This window comes from Antechinus flavipes, chromosome 2 (assembly GCF_016432865.1).
Source record: "Antechinus flavipes isolate AdamAnt ecotype Samford, QLD, Australia chromosome 2, AdamAnt_v2, whole genome shotgun sequence".
Classification (NCBI taxonomy): domain Eukaryota; kingdom Metazoa; phylum Chordata; class Mammalia; order Dasyuromorphia; family Dasyuridae; genus Antechinus; species Antechinus flavipes.
The window spans coordinates 560099438-560118573 of NC_067399.1; the positions used below are offsets into that span (position 1 = coordinate 560099438).

Genomic DNA, 19136 nt, shown 5'->3' on the forward strand with positions numbered 1-19136 from the left:
TGTTATCTTGGGCAAATCATTTAATCTGTGTTTCAGTTTCCTCACTTGTAATGTGGGGATAATAACTCCAAGGGTTATGGTGGATATAATTTGATTTATGGGAAGTGTTTTACAAATATTTCTAACAGTATAAATGTTAGCAATCTCTACTGATAGTGTGTGTGCAGATATATATATATATATGCAGATATCTCTATATATGGAAAAATGAATCAACTTTATCATTGGCAAAGAAACTATGGAAACACTAGATGGCTGTTTTTTATTGCAGAAAGTCTTCTCTGTAGTTAACTTCATGTTAATTCCCCTTATGAATTCTTTTATGAAGTTGAAAATAAAAATTAATTTAGGATCATAATAAGAACTTACCTGTATAAAATGTGTATAGGTCACAAAGTTCACAGTTATGTAAGGCATACAGTACAAATATTGACCCCATTTTATAGATAAGGAAATTGAGATGCAGACAGATTAAGCGACTTGCCCTCAGCTAGTAAAGGATGAATCTGAGAATAAAATTCTGGTCTCTTGACTCAAAATACTTTCCACTGGAATGTAATCATTTTCTTCAATCTCCATGGATATTATTCTTGATATAAATCTCATCCTAATAAAATAGCTTGAAAATTAGTAACAAAGCCAAGTCTATCAATATCCTATATGGGCACCTAGATTTAATCATATAAAGATTTTATCAGATCATACTCTTCTATTGAAGTCAGATTTTGGTAACTTGTTTAGAAAGATAATTGAAGAGAGTTGTATATCACAAATATGTATGCTCTTTCTATATATATAAAACATTATAATGTTTTCTAGAGTGTTACAGATACATATCTCAAGGCTGAGACACTGACATGCCTTAGGGGAAAGAGGTTCTGCTACATACAAATAAAAAGATAGCCTCAGTGAAACTAAACGGCAATATTGTTAAATGTGTCTAAAATAAAACAAATCTGAATTGCCTTTTTTAAATCAACAAATTATTCTTTACTCAAATGTCAAAGCTGATGAAGAGCTTGGCTTACCTGGCTTTCTTGGACACTGCTGACCTTTCCTTTCATGGGTCTGATGAAATTATAAACAAAGAGCAACAATAAACCCAAGGGGATCATGTACAGGTCAAAATTCCAGACAGTGACCAGAAACACCTGAGGGGGAAAAGTAAAAGTATGTGAGAAAACAGTAGGAAGAGAACTGGGATGTATCATTGTGTCATTGAGTATCAAAGTTGTTTTAAATAAAAATAAACCTAAAAACATTATCATTATTTTAAAAACAGTAAGAAAGTACTATAATATGCAATAAGAACAAAAATAGCAGATGAAAAAACAGCTTTTGGTCTACTAGGAAGGAGAGAAGTTGGAGGAATAGTCAGCTAATCAGGGTATCGGTCATTTTAGAAGTTGGGTTTTTAGAGCACCTATTTTTTTTTGTTTGTTTTGCTTTATTTTTTTCCTTCCTTCTTTGCTTCCCTTTCTACTTCCTTCTCTGTCTCCCTCTTCCTTCCTTCTTCCTTTCTTCTTTTCTTTCTTCCTTCCTTTCATTCCTTTTCTTCTTTGCTTCTTACTTCTAGAGGTCTTCTGATTAGCTAATAGCTTTGTCAATCAGGAAAATGGGGTAGTAAGAAACCAAAACAGAAATTATTCTTTGGAGGATACTCCAAGACTAAAAAGTACAAGTTTAAGAACATGGATTCACTAATGTCATCAACAAAAGACTGCATTATTTTCCCACTCCTACCCCTGCTGCCCTGCATACCCCAGACCTGGAAGAGGGAAATATGATTTGATTCCATATATTAAAAACATTGCTGTTATACATTACAAGTACAGTCAAGAGTCTGTGTATTCAAATAGCATTTTAGCCTTTGCAAAGGCCATAACATTTGTATAATAGGAAAGATGTAATAAATTGTAGGTTGTTATTTATGAAAATTTACTTGTTCCCTTATAATATTCTCACAGATGTTTTTGGTGCTTTTGTGAATTATTTTTATAAAACTGTATACAAATAGGGAATGTATGAATGTGTGTATGACACATATATAGTATGTGTATATATATGCACATGTATGTATATATATACACACACACACACATATGCTTAATAACTTCAAGGATACCCTTGAAGCTTTTATAGATTATGTTCATAAAAGTGTATAGAAATGAGAAAGTATGTATGTGTACACACACATACACATAAATAAATACGCACACATTTACCCATATCCCCTCACATGGATTTACGTCTGTTCGTCTATCTGTCCATTCATCAATCTATCTAGTCATCTATTCTTATTTTCTATCTATATATAATTTTATGAGATTAATCTACGTAAGTATCAAGGAAATCCTTGAGGGCATTATTAGGGGATAGGCAGGTTTTCACAAATGATTCTATTTAGTTGTATTTTAGTTTCATAATGAAAATGTTGAGATTCGTATTAAATAGCTTTCCAGTTTTTGGTTACTGTTAAAGTATTTCATAAGTATGAGTACCAACAGGTAATATTTATTAATATTCTAAAAATATGGCATTTAGCACCTTGACTTCTTCTCTGTCACTTCAATTATTACTACAGAATCAGAAGGGAAGTACATATACCTGAGGGCTATTTTGTATTTCTGACTGCCAGATAATTCAAGACCAAGTGGCTAAATTAACAGTGAACAACAACTCTAACTAGGCTGTAGGCCTAGTTCTTTTGATTGACAACAGATATGATTCCAGGACCTGCAGTTTTTATTCTGATTATTGATAAATCTTGTACAATTCTAATTGCAGCTCCAGTATATTTGAATTTTTTTCTTGTTTCTTACAAAATTTTCTTTGATCTGGGGGTTTCAAAATTTAGCAATAATATTCCTATGTATTTTCCACAAAGGATCTCTTTAAGATGGTGATCTGTAAATATTTTTTTTTCTGTTTTTATTTTCCCCTCTTGTTCTATTACTCCAGAACAATTTTCTTGAATTATTTTTTTCATTACTATGTCAAGGTTCTTTTTTTGGTCACAACTTTTAGGCAGTCCAATTATTCTTATATTGTTTTCTTCTTGATCTGTTGTTCTTCAGAACTGCCATTTTTCTTATAAGATGTTTCACATTCTGCTATATTTTTCATCATAAAATCTATTTTGTTATTTCTTGGTCTCTCATAACTTCAACTAGCTTTCCCTTGACCAATAATATTCAAAAAAACGATTTTCATCTTTGAGGCTCTGCATCTCCTTTTCTAGTTAGTTAACTTTTTTTCATAATCTTCTTGTTTTTCTTGGATTTTTTTTTTAGTTTTTCCTCAATGTCTCATTTGAACTTTAAATTTTTGAGTTCTTTAAATTCTCTCTGGCTAGGGAATCATTTCATGTGACTTTTTGTGGTGCAAGTTTTTTTCACTTCAGTTTCCTGAAGTCGAAACCTGGTCTTCCCTGATTCCATAGTGAGTTTTTGTAGTTGGGTTCTTTCTTTTTTGTCAATTCATTCTTTAAAAATAAGAGGTATTAGTATAAGCACCTCTAGTTATGGAGTAGGCAGATGATTCTTGTTAACTTTATTTAAGCTCTCTCCTCTAACATGGGACCCCAAACCAAGGCTCCACTCTCCAGCCAAGTGCCTGCAACCAGCATCGTCCCTGCCCCACAGCTTCTGCACTCACCAGCTTTGCTGTTCCCTTCTGACCAAGGCTGCCTCTCTGCAGCACAGCTGAGCCTGGGATTCCTAATCAGCCAAGATTCACCCCATCTTCCCAAATTCAGACCCCCAAGTCCACATGCTGTCCAAAAGGTTACAGTCTTCATATTTGAGGCTCCTCTAGTCAAACCCCACTCATCCTAGAGGGTTCCCTACTAGGTTTTTAGATGGAGCACTTCACAGGGGTTAATCCCCAGCCTGGGGGCTTTCTTCAGATCTTCTTTGGTTGTTCCAGGAGGACTCCATTTCTACTCCAAGTCTTCTAGATTTTTCACTGTCTATGTTAGCTCTGAGGCACAAATTTGTTCAATTTGTAGGAAAAATGTGGAGAGCTTCAAATTTACAAACCTACTCTACCATCTTCCCATCCTCCCAGCAGAAATCAATTGTTCTAGTGACAGAAGTTCTTTTCCTTTAGTTCAATGCTTTAAAATCTTGCTTAGGTCTGAAGATTTAACTAGTACAGATATATTTTTGCTTTTCCTGATTTGATCATCTTATGATGATGGCAGTTGTGCTTCTAACTTAAATGACAGTTTCTCATCATCTCTTCAATAGGATCAATAGCAGCAATTCCTTTGATTTACTCCTCATTTTGGTTTTGGTTTCATGTTTGAATTTCTCAAACCAATTGGTTTCTGCCCATGAGAGTCCATTTCTGTGAAGGTCTGGATCTGTTCCAAGTTAACATTCTTTCAGTAAGCCAAGATAACAGTTCCATTAAAGGCAAAATTTAGGTTAAAGTAGTACTTATGCATCTCATTTTCTTCTTAGTTTTGGCAATATTTTGGGATCACTCTGATTTAAAAAAATAAGAGTCACACAGCCCCCCAAGTTCTAAAATATATCACTATTTTGGGAGGTTGTCAGAAGCATATGCAACTTTTCTGAGTAAATAGACAGATATACCATATAGTTTTCCTCAATAAATATTTCCAGTATTCATAAACTTGATAAAAATAGCTAACATTCCTATAGTTTAATAAATTTGATTAAATTAAGTATATTTTTACTTTCAAATTCTTTATTCTAACTTTATATAAGTTTTGATCCTTATTATAACAGTCTATATCGAATCCATTGATAGCCACTCTCAATATCCAGTTTTAACCCCCATGAGTTAAAATGTTACCAATTTCATTTGTGACTGGGTGTGAATGTGTGTGTATATGAAGGAGAGAGAGGAAAAGAGAGAGAGGAGAAGAAGAGAAAGAGAGACTGAGGAGGAGGAAAAAGAAAAGAGGAGAACGAGGGAAGGGAGAGAAGGAGGGAGAGAGAAAGAGAAAGAAAAAGAAAGAGAGAAGGAGGAAGGATAAAGGGAGAGAAAAGGAAGGAGGGACAGAGATTGTTAGAGTTATTTGGTACTTTTTGTGGTCAGTGGCTTCTGATTTTTTAAGAAGTGCTGATGATTTATAGGTCTGAAACTTCTCTGTAATCTAATATTCTCTGGTCTATTTTATTTCTTATTTCTGAACCCCATTTTCCAAAAATGGTTTTCCCCATCCTCATCAATGATCACTTTTCCAATGAAATTACTGAATATCAATTGATCTTCAAACTCTAGCTTTTCATTGGATGTTGTCCATTTTTGGAATTCTCTCTCTTCTCATCTCTGGCTTCTGGCTTCGTAGAAGATTCACCTCAAATTCTGCATTATAGAATAGGCCTTTTCAAATCTATGTCATCCTCAACTCTTTACCTTTATTGTACCTCCAGTATTTATCCCCTGGTACAGATAATTCATATTTTAGAAAATAGATTTGTCATTTTGTATATCATGAACATAAAAAGAGAAATAAATATGTTATAAAATACTTGTTTCCCTTGAATGAAGAAAAATGCCACTTATTTGATTTGCCTCTCTAATGGGAGCCATTAACCATGATTCTATTTAGTTGTATTTTAGTTTCATAATGAAAATGTTGAGATTCATATTAAATAGCTTTCCAGTTTTTGGTTACTGTTAAAGTATTTCATAAGTATGAGTACCAACAGGTAATATTTATTAATATTCTAAAAATATGGCATTTAGCAACTTGACTTCTTCTCTGTCACTTCAATTATTACTACAGAATCAGAAGGGAAGTACATAATACCTGAGGGCTATTTTGTATTTCTGACTGCCAGATAATTCAAGACCAAGTGGCTAAATTAACAGTGAACAACAACTCCAAATTTAGTTATGTTGCTCTTTGGAAACTCTATTGCCAGGATCAAGCTGAAAACTCTTCTGGCATGATGCAGTCTCCCAAAGCTTGTTCTTAAGCAATATAACCTTTGAGAATTTAAGACTATCATCATTCCAAAAATAGAGAATAAAGTAAAAATTTTAAATGGACAAATGAGGAATAAAAATATTAAATATTCTTATTTCTTTTACCAGTGAAATATAACACAAATATTAATTTAAAACTAAATTTTAAAATATTTTAAAATGAAGATTGGTGAGTAATTTGGTTAATATAATTATTATAGACAATCAACTGGATGATCATTAAATTTCTATTTTACTTTGTCAAAGAATGTGTTGAAGTGGTCTTATAAGAAAACATAAATACAAAGTATTTAATATGTATGAAAAAATGTTTGCATATGATAATGAGATACAGATATAAAACAAGATTAAGCTAGAGACAAATCTGCTTTCTAAAATATGAATTATCTATACCCCTATCCAAAAGGAAAAACTAAGTCTAAAGAAGGAAGATAAATGAGAAATGGTTTATATTATGATGTTTAATACAAAAGTAAAAGCAAAGCTAAATAGACCTTTTGGAGGAAAATCCCACAGACTGAAACCCCCAGAACTGAGAACTGACTAGATTTCTGTCCCAGTACGAAAAAGAACACCAGTATCTCAGCCAGCATTGGTGACTGGTCAAGTTGATTTCATCTGATTAATGCAATGCTATTTTTTAAAAAAATCTAATAAATTCAAGCAAATGCTACTGAGGAGTGGAAGCTGTTTCATCTGTAAAAAATACTGAGGAGGGTTCTAACTATTTCTGTTGAGTTGCACTGGAGTGGTCCTTTTTACAGAAATGTAAAGGATGAGACAAGATAGTCTCAACTATAATCTCTTATATCCTTTAGGAATATTGTTTGAATGATACAACCCTCTTCTTCAATTGTATATTACAATTAGAAATTCAATATTATTCATCATTATAATAATTATAAGGTATCTTTTAGTTGATAATCCAACATTCTTTTTTGTTGTTTGACATTTAGGCAATTCAAATAGAAACTGAATTTATCATAGTTTAGAATATATCCAAAATGAAGACTCCCAGTTGAGTTCCAAAAAACCCCAAGGCAGAATTCAATACTGTTCCAATCACCTTAAATTATCTTCTATTACCACAACAAATGAAATGGTTTTTTTCTAGTAGAAATTATAAAAAATGCTATTTTCTCCAAGAAATTGTAATTACCTTTAATGACTATTCTTTAATCTTCTACATTTTTATAACAAGGACTGATGCTAATACTCATATCAAATCACCATAAGGAGTAGTAGTAATCCATAAGAAACACAAAATAATTCCAAAAATTAAAGCAAAGAAAGTGAAATAGTTAACTAGGGATACTCCCTGACCCCAAACTGAAGTACTGAAAATTTTTAAAACATTTATTGAATATAAGATACTGCTTTGAGTGTCATGGCATTTATACAGTTCATCTTACTGTGCTTCCTGATTTTAACAAACCTAAAGCACAAATAATAAAGGTACTGACAAATACAATTTAGATCTTACTTTGTATATAAAATCCATATGCTTTACATATTATATATGTACTTAAATATTCTTTTGATATATTGCTATAAATATATGTGTATCTATATATATATATGATATATATGCTTGATGACTAACTACTTGACAGATAAATAAAATTAAGAACTGAATTATGCTGAATTTCCTATGACAGATCAATAAACAGTATAACATGGTATAGACTATATTTATAATTGATATACACATTATGTTGTTTAGTTATTTTAATTATGTCAGATTCTTCATGATCCCATTTGGAGTTTTCTTAGCAAAGATATTGTAGTGGTTTGCCATTTTGTTTTTCCAGTTCATTTGACAGATTTGGAAACTGAGGCAAACAAGGTTAAATGATATGCCCACAGTCACACAGCTATAAAGTGTCTAAGGCAAGATTTGCCCTCAGGGAGATGAGTCTTCCGAACTCCAGGCTCAGTACTTCATCTACTGCAATACCCAATTGCCATACAAACACTCATACATACATACACATACACACATACATGGGTGTACATATTCCTTTCATCATTTAAAAAGTGAAGGGATTAAAGTAGATGGCCTCTGATATTCCTTGCCACCTCTGAATCTATGGTTCTCTGAACATGTGAATAAAACATGTGAGTAATAGTTGATAATAGAGAGGTAATCAAAAACAAAATTTAAGGGCTGAAAGCTTTTCCCTTTTGTGAACTTTATTTATTATCTGTCTTTTTCCAGGATGTGTAGGCATTATAAAATACCACTTTATAGAAACAGGGTAGGTATCTATACAGGTCTGTTCCTGAAAAATTGATGTAAGGTTTTATACTTTCAATCCTATTCTGACTTTGATCACTGTTGTAAATATGATCCTCTGTAAAATGACACTTAAGAAAGCAAGAAATCTTAAAATTTATAAAGGAAAATATAATTATTAATTATATTAATTTTCAAATATGAAAATAATGCCTTTATTGTATGTCTGGACATGGATCTTCACACTGTAACATCTCACTGGGGGTATAAACCACCTACATTCTCTCTTTGCTACCTGATTTACACAGTCTATTTTTAAGTTGCTAGTTTTTGATTTCCAGAGAAGGACTACCACCATGAAGCTACAAAGGGACTTTCACAGGTCTTCAGGGAAAATTTGTAAGGATATACTCTCTCTAATCAGCACCATAGGTCTTGGTCCCTATCAGTGTGCTTCCAACTAAATGCTGATTAGGCATTCTCAGTGAAATGCCATTAGAAATTAAATATAACCACTTACTTAATATGAGAAAAGAAATTAATAATAATAATAATACTAACTGCTTAATACAAAATAAATACAGGAAAAATCAATGTCACAGTTTACACATAAACCTGGGTCATAGTCTTTCATCAATGCACTCAGTATCAGTGGAGAAGAAGGGACCCATACTTAAGCAAACTCAATATGGAGATGTATAAGAGAAGAAAGTCTTTATACTCGAGATAATTTATTTCTGGAATTCAAGCCTTTTTGTCACCAATACATTGAAAAATATTTGTAAAACTAAAGGATATTAATGGGCAATTTTCAGATGAAGACATGAAAGCTATACACAGTCTTATGAAAAAAATGCTTTAAATCACTATTAATTAGAGAAATACAAATTAAAATAACTTTGATATATCAACTCACATCTATCAGAGTAGTTAATATGACAAAAAAGGAAAATGATAAATGTTGGAGAATATGTATTAAAATTGGAACACTAATGCATTAATGGTGGAGTTGTGGACTGATCTAATCATTCTGGATTGGATTCTGGATTATGTTCAAAGGGCAATAAAATTGTCCATCACATTTGATCCATAAATATCATTGTTAGGTGTATATCCCAAAGACATGATAAAAAAGAAAAGGACCCACATGTACAAATATATTTATAGAAGCTCTTTTTGTAATGGCAAAGAATTGGAAATTTAGGGAATACCCATAAAATAAGGAATATTTGAACAAGTGGTACTATACGAACATATTAGAATATTATTGTAATATAAGAAATGATAAGTAGGTGAATTTTGGAAAAAACTGGAAAGACTTACATGAACTGATGCTGAGTAAATTGCTCAGAAACAGGAGAACATTATACATAGTATCAACAATATTGTGCAATGATCAGCTATGATAGACTTAGCTCTTTGCAGCAATACAATGATCTAAGACAATTCCAAAAGACTCATGATCGAAAATGTTATTAATATCTAGAGGAAAAAACCCCATCCAGTTTAAATGCAGATAAAAGTATATTATTTCACTTTTTTATTACTTTTTTCTTTCTTGTGCTTTTCCCTTTTGTTCTGATTCTTCTTTTACAACATAACTAATGTGCAAATATGTTTAAAATGATTGTATATAGATAATCTTATATCAGATTGCTTGCTGTCTTGGTACTGTGAGGAAGGAAGGTAGAAAAATTTGAAAAGGATTTGTAGGATTAAAAGTCATACAAAGTGATTGAAAATTTTTTCCCTAAATTGTTTTTTTTTTTTTTTTTGGTTCAGTACCCTACCAATTAAACTGCCAAGACATTATTAACATTAAAATCTAGGATTCTATTCTAGGACTGATGAAGCACTGTCAAGTTCTTTTAACTAACATTCTTAAAATGGTAGGGAGAAAGTTATACTATTTTATAGGCTAGCATTACCTTTTAAGTTGGAGCATTTATAAAGCTTGTAAGGTTGGACTTTATCTGTTTAATGGCAAAAAAGCTCAGCAAATTCTTCACTTACAAAGATTCTATATCATCCATCCAATCAGCTTTCAGCCAATTTAGCAAACTATTATAAAACTTTTTTCCTCCTTCCTGCTCTTCCTTTTTACACCAGAGAGGGCAACAAAGAGTAAGTACTTGTGAAAAAAATGTGATCTTTCTCATTGCACAATAGAATTAGCTAGTAAAATAGTCATCTAGTTTCACTCAGTCCTTCTCCAGCCAATCAGGAGATAGTATCTAAAGCCTGCTGTTGTGTTTCCCTTCCCTCACACAGATCCCTCAGTGTTGGCTTTTCCACTCCCTATTTCCTCTTCTGTTCTACTTTTAACTTCTTCAATCAAGTCCCTCAAACTGTAACTATTCAAGGACTTAAATCAATGAATCATCTGATAATCTGATATATGATTATCAGTGAAGTTAAATTTAAAAAAAACCTTCACAAACTCCTCTTTTCTCTTAGGTAAATAACCAAAAGTTTTTAAAAAATAATTCTGTAGTTTTAAAATTTTTATGTGATTGATGTGAAAAAAAGAACTTTAAAAATTGATAAGATATTTCAATATAATAATTTTTTTAATAATCTCACATATTTCTTCTTTTATAAACATTATCCTGAGGAGGGATATGAGAGATCAACAAAGGAGTTCATGAAATAAAAGGTTTAAAACTTCTCTACTACACTGAAAAATACTTGTTTAATCAAACCTCTTCCCTGATAAGGTACATACTAAAATGATTTTCAACTGATAATTTTGAGTGGACAGTGTGGCATGGGAAGCATGGTAATTCAAGCTAAATTGATAGCTTTCATGTATCACTCCTGACCATTAAGTGATACCCCAAAAATATTAAAGATATTTCTGAATATTGAAGAATATTTCAGATTCTGGAGATCCAGTAGGAGAAGGAGGTGAGATATTTTCTCATATAGGCTACAATACTAAAATGAAATCATAGGTGATCATGTTTACTGAAATATAGTTCAACAAAGATTCTTAAAATTCTGCCAAGCCAAACTTCAAATAATATACTTTAAAACAATTTCCTAGCTTATAATAACTAGTTTCTATATATAAAGATTTGTATGAGATATGATTTAAAATAATGAAAGTGATTTACATAAGACATAGTAAAAATCTCTTTCACTGATTCTTGTACTTCTAAATATAACTGTAGAATATGTAGAATAAAGGCATGGAATTCACTAAAAGATCAAAGGATCAAAGAGCCATACATTTAGAGTTAGAAGCTATTCCATTCTCTTTACTTTACATTACAGAAAACTGAGGTCCAAAATAATTGAGTAGCTTATAGATCATTCAGATCATAGAAATAATAAATAGCAGAACTGTGATTTGGACTGAAGAGTACAAAGATGATTTGTTTACATTTTTTCTTATAATTATTCTATTAGTGTTAAACAGTTTCATGCTACATAATGATTGAATCAGTTAAAAGTTCACAAAACTAAAAAGACATTAAAATAGGCTAGAGAAAGAATAAGAGAGACACTTTTCTAATAGCTTTTTAGTAGAATCTCTGGGGTTCTCTAAGTATATCATCATATCATCAGCAAAGAATGATAATTTGGTTTCCTCATTGCCTATTCTTATTCCTTTAATCTCTTTCTCAAATCTTATTGCCAAAGCTAGCATTTCTAATACAATATTAAATAGTAATGGTGATAGTGGGCAACCTTGTTTCATTCCTGATCTTATTGGGAATGGTTGCAGTTTGTCCCCGTTACATATGATGCTTACTGCTGGTTTTAAATAGATGCTACCAATTATTTTAAGGAAAAGTCCATTTATTCCTATACTTCTCAAGAGTTTTTAATAGGAATAGATGTTGGATTTTATCAAATGCTTTTTCTGCATCTATTGAGATGATCATGTGGTTTTTGTTAATTTGATTATTAATATGGCCAATTATACTGATAGTTTTGCTAATATTGAACCAGCCCTGCATTCCTGGTATAAATCCTACTTTATCATGGTGTATTATCCTGGATTTTCTGTAGCCTTTTTGCTAATATCTTATTTAAGATTTTAGCATCAATATTCATTAGGGAGATTGGTCTATAATTTTCTTTCTCTGTTTTCAACCTATCTGGTTTAGGTATCAGTACCATACCTGTGTCATAAAAGGAATTTGGTAGGACTCCTTCATTCCTTATTTTTTTCAAATAGTTTATAAAGCATTGGGGCTAATTGTTCTTTGAATGTCTGGTAGAATTCACATGTAAATCCATCTGGTCCTGGGGATTTTTTTTTTTTTTTTTTTAGGGAGTTGATTAATAGCTTGTTCTATTTCTTTTTCTGAAATGGGACTATTTAAGCAATTTACTTCCTCCTCTGATAATCTGGGAAGCCTATATTTTTGGAGGTAGTCATCCATTTCACTTAGGTTATCAAATTTATTGGCATAAAGTTGGGCAAAGTAATCCCTTATAATTTCTTTAATTTCCTCTTCATTGGTGGAAAGTTCTCCCTTTTCATTTTTAAGACTATTAATTTGATTTTCCTCTCTCCTTTTTCTAATCAGATTTACCAAAGGTTTATCAATTCTATTGGTTTTTTCATAAAACCAACTCTTAGTTTCATTAGTTCAATAGATTTTTACTTTCTATATTATTAATTTCTCCTTTTAATTTTAGAATTTTGAGTTTAGTAATTGATTGGGGGGGTTTAATTTGGTCTTTTTCTAGCTTTTTAAATTGCAGGCCCAATTCATTGATCTTCTCTTTCTCTATTTTATTCAAGTAAGCCTCTAAGGATATAAAATTTCCCCTTATTACCACTTTGGCTGCTTCCCATAAATTTTGGTATGATGTCTCACTGTCATCATTATCTTGAGTGAAATTATTGATTGTGTCTATAATTTGCTGTTTCACCCAATCATTCTTTAAAATGAGATTATTTAGTTTCCAATAATTTTTTGGTCTATTTACACCTAACTTTTTGTTGAATGTAGTTTTTATTGCATTGTGATCTGAAAAGAAAGCATTTACTATTTCTGCCTTCCTGCATTTAATTTGGAGGTCTTTCTGTCCTAATATATGGTCAATTTTTGTGTAGGTTCCATGAACTGCTGAGAAGAAAGTATACTCCTTTCTGTCACTATTCAGTTTCAAGAGAGACACTTTTTAAAAATTTCTATCATCTAGGATCGTGAAACTACTTGAAATTTGATTTATTTAAAATTACATTTAAAAAACAATTCAAACTAGATCAATTACATAAAAGTTATGAACTTTGTGTTTTCTAGTAGACTAGATTCACTAAAAAGAGAGACTGAAATGACAGATAGAGGTTTTTTGAAATAATGTACACTTAACCAGTGAAGGAAATCAAAAATGCAGGCAGACAAAAATAGAGGGATTGGAGATGCTATGTAGTGGTTCACACTCATTTCCCAGAGTTCTTTTCACTGGGTGTAGCTGGTTCTATTCATTATTGAACAAATGGAATTGATTTGGTTCATCTCATTGTTGAAGAGAGCCACATCCACCAGAATTGATCATCCTATAGCATTGTTGTTGAAATATATAATGATCTCCTGGTCCTGCTCATTTCACTCAGCATCAGTTTATATAAGTCTCTCCCGGCCTTTCTGAAATCATCCTGCTGGTCATTTCTTACAGAACAATAATAGAATATGGTGCTTTCTAATATAATTATTGGTATAATTCATTTTAGGGAAGAAAAGATGTCATAATTTCTCTAAATGTTCCCAGGGGGCTCATGAAATGCTTTGCACATAGTAGGTGCTTAATAAATACATGCTGAATTGCACTGAATATAATAAAGTCAGTGATAGTTGATTTTGAAAATATCATATGCTGATAAATATATCACATACAAAGATACTGAGCTAAAAAAAAAAAAAAAGGAATAGGGATGGAGACTGTGTTTCTATGATTTCTTTGGTATAGAAGGCTGATTCCTTGATGAAGAAATGCCCTCTACCAATTTAGGTGGGCCTATTCTGAAATTTTTTTGTCTTAACCTAGACACTAGAACACTAATAGGTCAAGGGATCAACTCAGGGTCACATAGCCTACTGTTGTAGTGGAGGTCAGGCTGCCTGACTCCAGTGTGATATACTCTCATACTAATGATATTTTTTAAAAATCGGATTATTAAATGAGGCAGACATATCCTATTTTAACAAAATCTAAATATGTAAAAAGTAGTTCACATCAAGAAATAATCCTTACAAAGAATGTACTATGGAGTTAGTTTAACTTGTTTGTGTCATTAGTAAGTTTAAAACATAATTGATTTACTAAGATTTAATTTGAAACACATGATGATGGTGATGATAATGATGATAGATAATCACCATGCTAATTCTTAAGGGAATTTACCATAAATCAAAGTATATCTGCCTAAGCATATGGCAAATAATTGGGCAGCTCCATAGGAAGCTTAAGAGCCCAATAATTTCAATATATTAGCCGTTTAGGAAAGTTAAATATCCTTATTTTAATAACCTGTATAAATTTTCTAAGAAAATGAGGGTCTTCCTTCATACTTTGTTTCACCTTCACAGTTCTCCCACTTCCCCCTTTCTTTCTAGCTTCAAAGGCACATTTACAATTCATTGACTATTTAGCTTATCAACTTTTATGCTTGAAATATCAAGTTAGGTGCTGTGAGAAATAGAGAAGAGAATATAACATTTTTAAATACCTTCTAGTTTACAATTCTGTCAAGGAAATAAGGGTATGACAAGTTACATATTCAAAAAATAGTCAAAAAAGTTTAAGACAGTCACAGAGATAAACAAAGCAGACCATGATTAACTGGCAAAATATTACACAAATAAAAATAACTGTTATGGGAGTGGGGCAGGAGGAAAAATATCTCTAGCAGGATTGATGAGAAAGTTTTAAAGTAGATACTCTTTTTGGGGTCTTAAAGGGCATAGTGGATTTCAATAGGTAGATGGGAGGGAGGAGCACATTCTGGGCAAATATCCCAGTGGAGATGTTATACCAAGGCAATTTAGCTGGAGTTTAAGGGTTTGTGGGTAAATAGGAGAATGTAAGACTGTAATGACTGGCTTGGCTCAGACTGAAAACTGCCAATTAGGCTTAGGATCTTCTTCTTCATCCTGGAGGAAATAGAGAGTCAATGAAGTTTTGGGTAACATAATCATGACAGTGTTTGCATTGTGGAATAGGAAGTAGAAAAATTAAAAACTCTACACTGAAAGACCATGTAGAAATGCAATGAAGTAATACAAGTATAAAGTAGAAAGATTATAGATTTAGGTGGCATTTCAAGGGAAGAAAAAGGAAAGAATGGATGGGATATTATAAAAAATAACTGACAAGTATTTTTTACCAATTGAATATGGTAGAGAAGTGAAAGGAAGAAAAAAATAATGTATTAAAGATTATTGCAAGTCACTGAGTTTGGAACATCTGGAGATCAGTGGCACCATTAACGGTCTAAAGAGATGATATTAGTAGTAGAAAAGTGGAAAATAAGTATCATCACCATTATTTCTATTTCATACTGCAAGTTTTCTTACAAAATCTTGTAGGACAGTACAAATATTAGTATTTTCTTTTTATAGATGAGGAAACTAAGGTAAATGACTTCCTTATAGTTATAGTTATGCAGTATCAGTGCTGGGATGATGATAAGTTAAATTTTAGACATGTTTGTTTAAGATGAAAACAACTTGCAATTGTGACAGTAGAGATTCCGCAAAGAGGGGGGTTTATATAGAGAAAAGAATACAAAGAAACAGTTTGTGAAGGATGTCACACTTGAGGAACTAGAAGAAAAAAAGGAATTAGTTAAAGAGACAGAAGGAACAATCCTAGCAATAGGAAGAAAATCAGATTAGTATAGAACCATAGTAGCTAAGGGAGGAGAGAGTCTGAAGGAGGACATGAGAACTCAGATATTTCATTGAAAATGACAGTGAGGATGTTACTAATAACTTTCAGGAATAAAGTTTCAATAGAGCAAATATTGTAGAAGCCAGGCTAAAGAGAGTTAAGAAGAGAGGATATGATGGGAAAGTTGTAGTGGAAAATGTGTGTATGCACACACACATACACACACAAATTTGAGAAAATTTTCCACAAAAAGAATAAAAATAATAGTAAAGAAAAAATAATTAAAATACTAAAGAGGCATTATGATCAAATGGGACTTAAAACAAAATAGGTGAAACCTGTACTCACAAATAGTTTAAGAGAAAAATGATTAGCAAAAATTAAAGAGACTGATAATTAACAAGAAGAAATTGTTATTCAAGATATAGATAGATCCTAGTCATGGAAAAGAGGAAGGTCACCATTTAAATTAACTGTTAATAAACATTTATTAAGCGCCTACTATTTGTGACATGGTAAGTGAAATTAGCTAGAAAAGTCTGAATGTACCTAAGGTACTTAAAGATCAAAGCTGGAGCAATCTGTAAGACAATGAGATTTCAGGTGATAAATCTATACTGGAGAAGGTATAGTATTTAATGGAGCTGAAGTTAAGCAGAACACATAAATTAGCTTTTGCATAGATAGAAGTAGAGAAAGAATGTGTAAAGAAACAAAACTGAAAAAAAAAGTCATTTACTCTGAGAGTGATTTTTTGTTATATAAAATATAAACCTGCCTTTCTAATTCTGTTCATTGTTCTTTAATAATCATTAAATATTATTTTATAAAACTAATAATACAGTTAAATCTAGCACCTATAATTTATTATATACCTTCAATTTGGCCTAGTCTTAATTTTCTTAAGATGAAAAATTTAGGGCTGAAAGGAATTTTAGGAATCATTGACTTTGAGTTTCTCATTTTACAGGTGAGAAAGCTAATGCACTAAGTTCTGATTTGATGAGAATTACATAGCTTATAAGTACCTAAGCATTTGAATTTAAAGCTGCTTGATTCCAAGCCCAGTGTTTAATATGCTACAAGCTTACTTAGCTTACAAAACTAGCTAGCTTTCTAAAGGATATCAAAAGAATTGGTCAGTAAATGTTCTTTGAAGAAAGACTCTCAATTTTGGTGTCAGGAGAACCGTAGGCAAAACTGGTTTTTCCCACATTAAATTTTTTTTTCTTCCTAATTTGGGATGAACAGAACACAAAATGGAGGTCTTAAGTTGCTATTCTTTGTAGACTGAGGATTGGGTGATATGGTCCCCATTGGTACTATTGTCACTCAGGGCTGTGAAAAGTAACAATGTGCATCATTTCATAGTACAATGCTATGAAAATATCTACAAATCAAAGAGATTTCCTCTTTTTTTAGTAGGTAATCTAGGAATTAAAAAATATATATATATATATATATTTATATGGATTCTAAACATTCAATTTAAATTGTAGAATTTTAGAATGTATTCTTTGAGGTAGAAAAATTTTTTCTTGGCTCTGTTTTTCCCTGGTGTGTACATAAAGTGGAATGAATAAAAAAATTAAAAACTGCTTTTAGACTATATTCATACAAACATTTCTAGTCAAATAATTAACATTTTCTCCTGTCCTAAATGGAATATATTTGTTAAAATGCCAGTTATTCCAATTTTCCTCTCATGATATTGACCACCATGTTTTTTATACTTCTTGACAATTTTATGTAATTGAAAAAGTCAAATAGTCACCTATGGCACTATAAAATACCCCCCACCTCACACAAAGCCAGGGGAACTAGTTCTAAATTAAAAAATAAGGGGAAAAAGAAACCAAATGAAAGAATCAAAGCTATTCAAGTATGGCTGCTTCCTCCCTCAAGGTCAGGGTTTCAGATCTAGAACTGTCAAGTCAGTTTCTCATTATACATTTTCATAGAAGTTAGTACTTGAGTTGTTGAAAGTCAGATTTGGGAGAAATATATCTTTCAAAATCTATCAGAAAATGCTCTTCACTGATTAAAGAAACCGGGTAAGTATAAGTCACACTTTTATTTATTCCTTCTAAAGCTAAAAAGGTCAAGAAAAAATTCCCATTAAAGATACATATAAATGTCCTGCTCACTTCAGTGACATAATTGTTAGTATTGTAGGATACATCCATGGTAAAAGTCAGATGGGACTTTAATTGGACTGTAAGTGTGTGTGTGTAGTAAGCATTCAAGTGAAATGTTCTTTGACTTTGGTCAAATGAACATACATAAGTTTATGCTTATGACTAAAAGTTTCAACTTGAGACTTAAACGACTCCCTCATGTTCATAATACATATCAGATCTGACTGAAGAGGAGAGAAAAGTTTACTCTCTATAATAAAGTGTGTATATAATTAATATTAATATATTAAGAGAGTATTGTAGTTCAGTGTATTGTCATTTTACTTTTTTCAATTTAAAAGAAATCAGGATGCAAGGTCCAAATTAAGTGTGAAATAGTTCTATTTGCATTCAGTATTCTCAAAACAAACTAGAGTTCATTCTTTTAGGATGCCACCAGTTTTCTCAGAGTAAGATATTTCTTGTAGCAAAGTATAATTCCAATTGGGAATGAATATCAAATCTTTCTTGGATGTCTGCCTAATATTATATTAGCTACTAGGGTCAGAGTAAGAATTAATTAAAAAAAAAAGTTGCAAGTGAGCCACATGTAACATTAAAGAGAGGGAGAGGGAGAGGGAGAGGAAAAGAGGGAGAGGAGGAGAGGGAGAGAGGAGAGGGAGAGGAGAAGAGGGAGAGGAGGAGGAGGAGAGGGAGAGAGGGAGAGGAGAAGGAGAAGAGGGAGAGGAGGAGGAGGAGAGGGAGGAGAGGGAGAGAGGGAGAGAGGGAGAGGGAGAGGAAGAGGGAGAGGGAGAAGGAGAGAGGGAAAGGGAGAGAGAGAAAGAGAGAGAGGGAGAGGAGGAGAGGGAGAGGAGGAGGAGGAGAGGGAGAGGGAGAGGGAGAGAAAAGGAAGAGGGAGAAGGCGAGGGAAAGAGATGACTTTGAAACCACCAAATGATTGA

At 32.1% G+C, this 19136-nt stretch overlaps 1 protein-coding gene across 2 annotated transcripts in view; it reads right to left on the reverse strand.

Moving 5' to 3' along the window:
• MCTP2 (multiple C2 and transmembrane domain containing 2) overlaps nt 1-19136 on the reverse strand; it is a 210084-nt gene that overhangs the window by 38110 nt on the left and 152838 nt on the right. For both annotated transcript variants that reach the window (XM_051981036.1, XM_051981037.1), the window contains exon 17: nt 1029-1151. In XM_051981036.1, coding sequence (XP_051836996.1) covers nt 1029-1151 — 123 coding nt within the window. The remainder of the gene's footprint in view (nt 1-1028; nt 1152-19136) is intronic.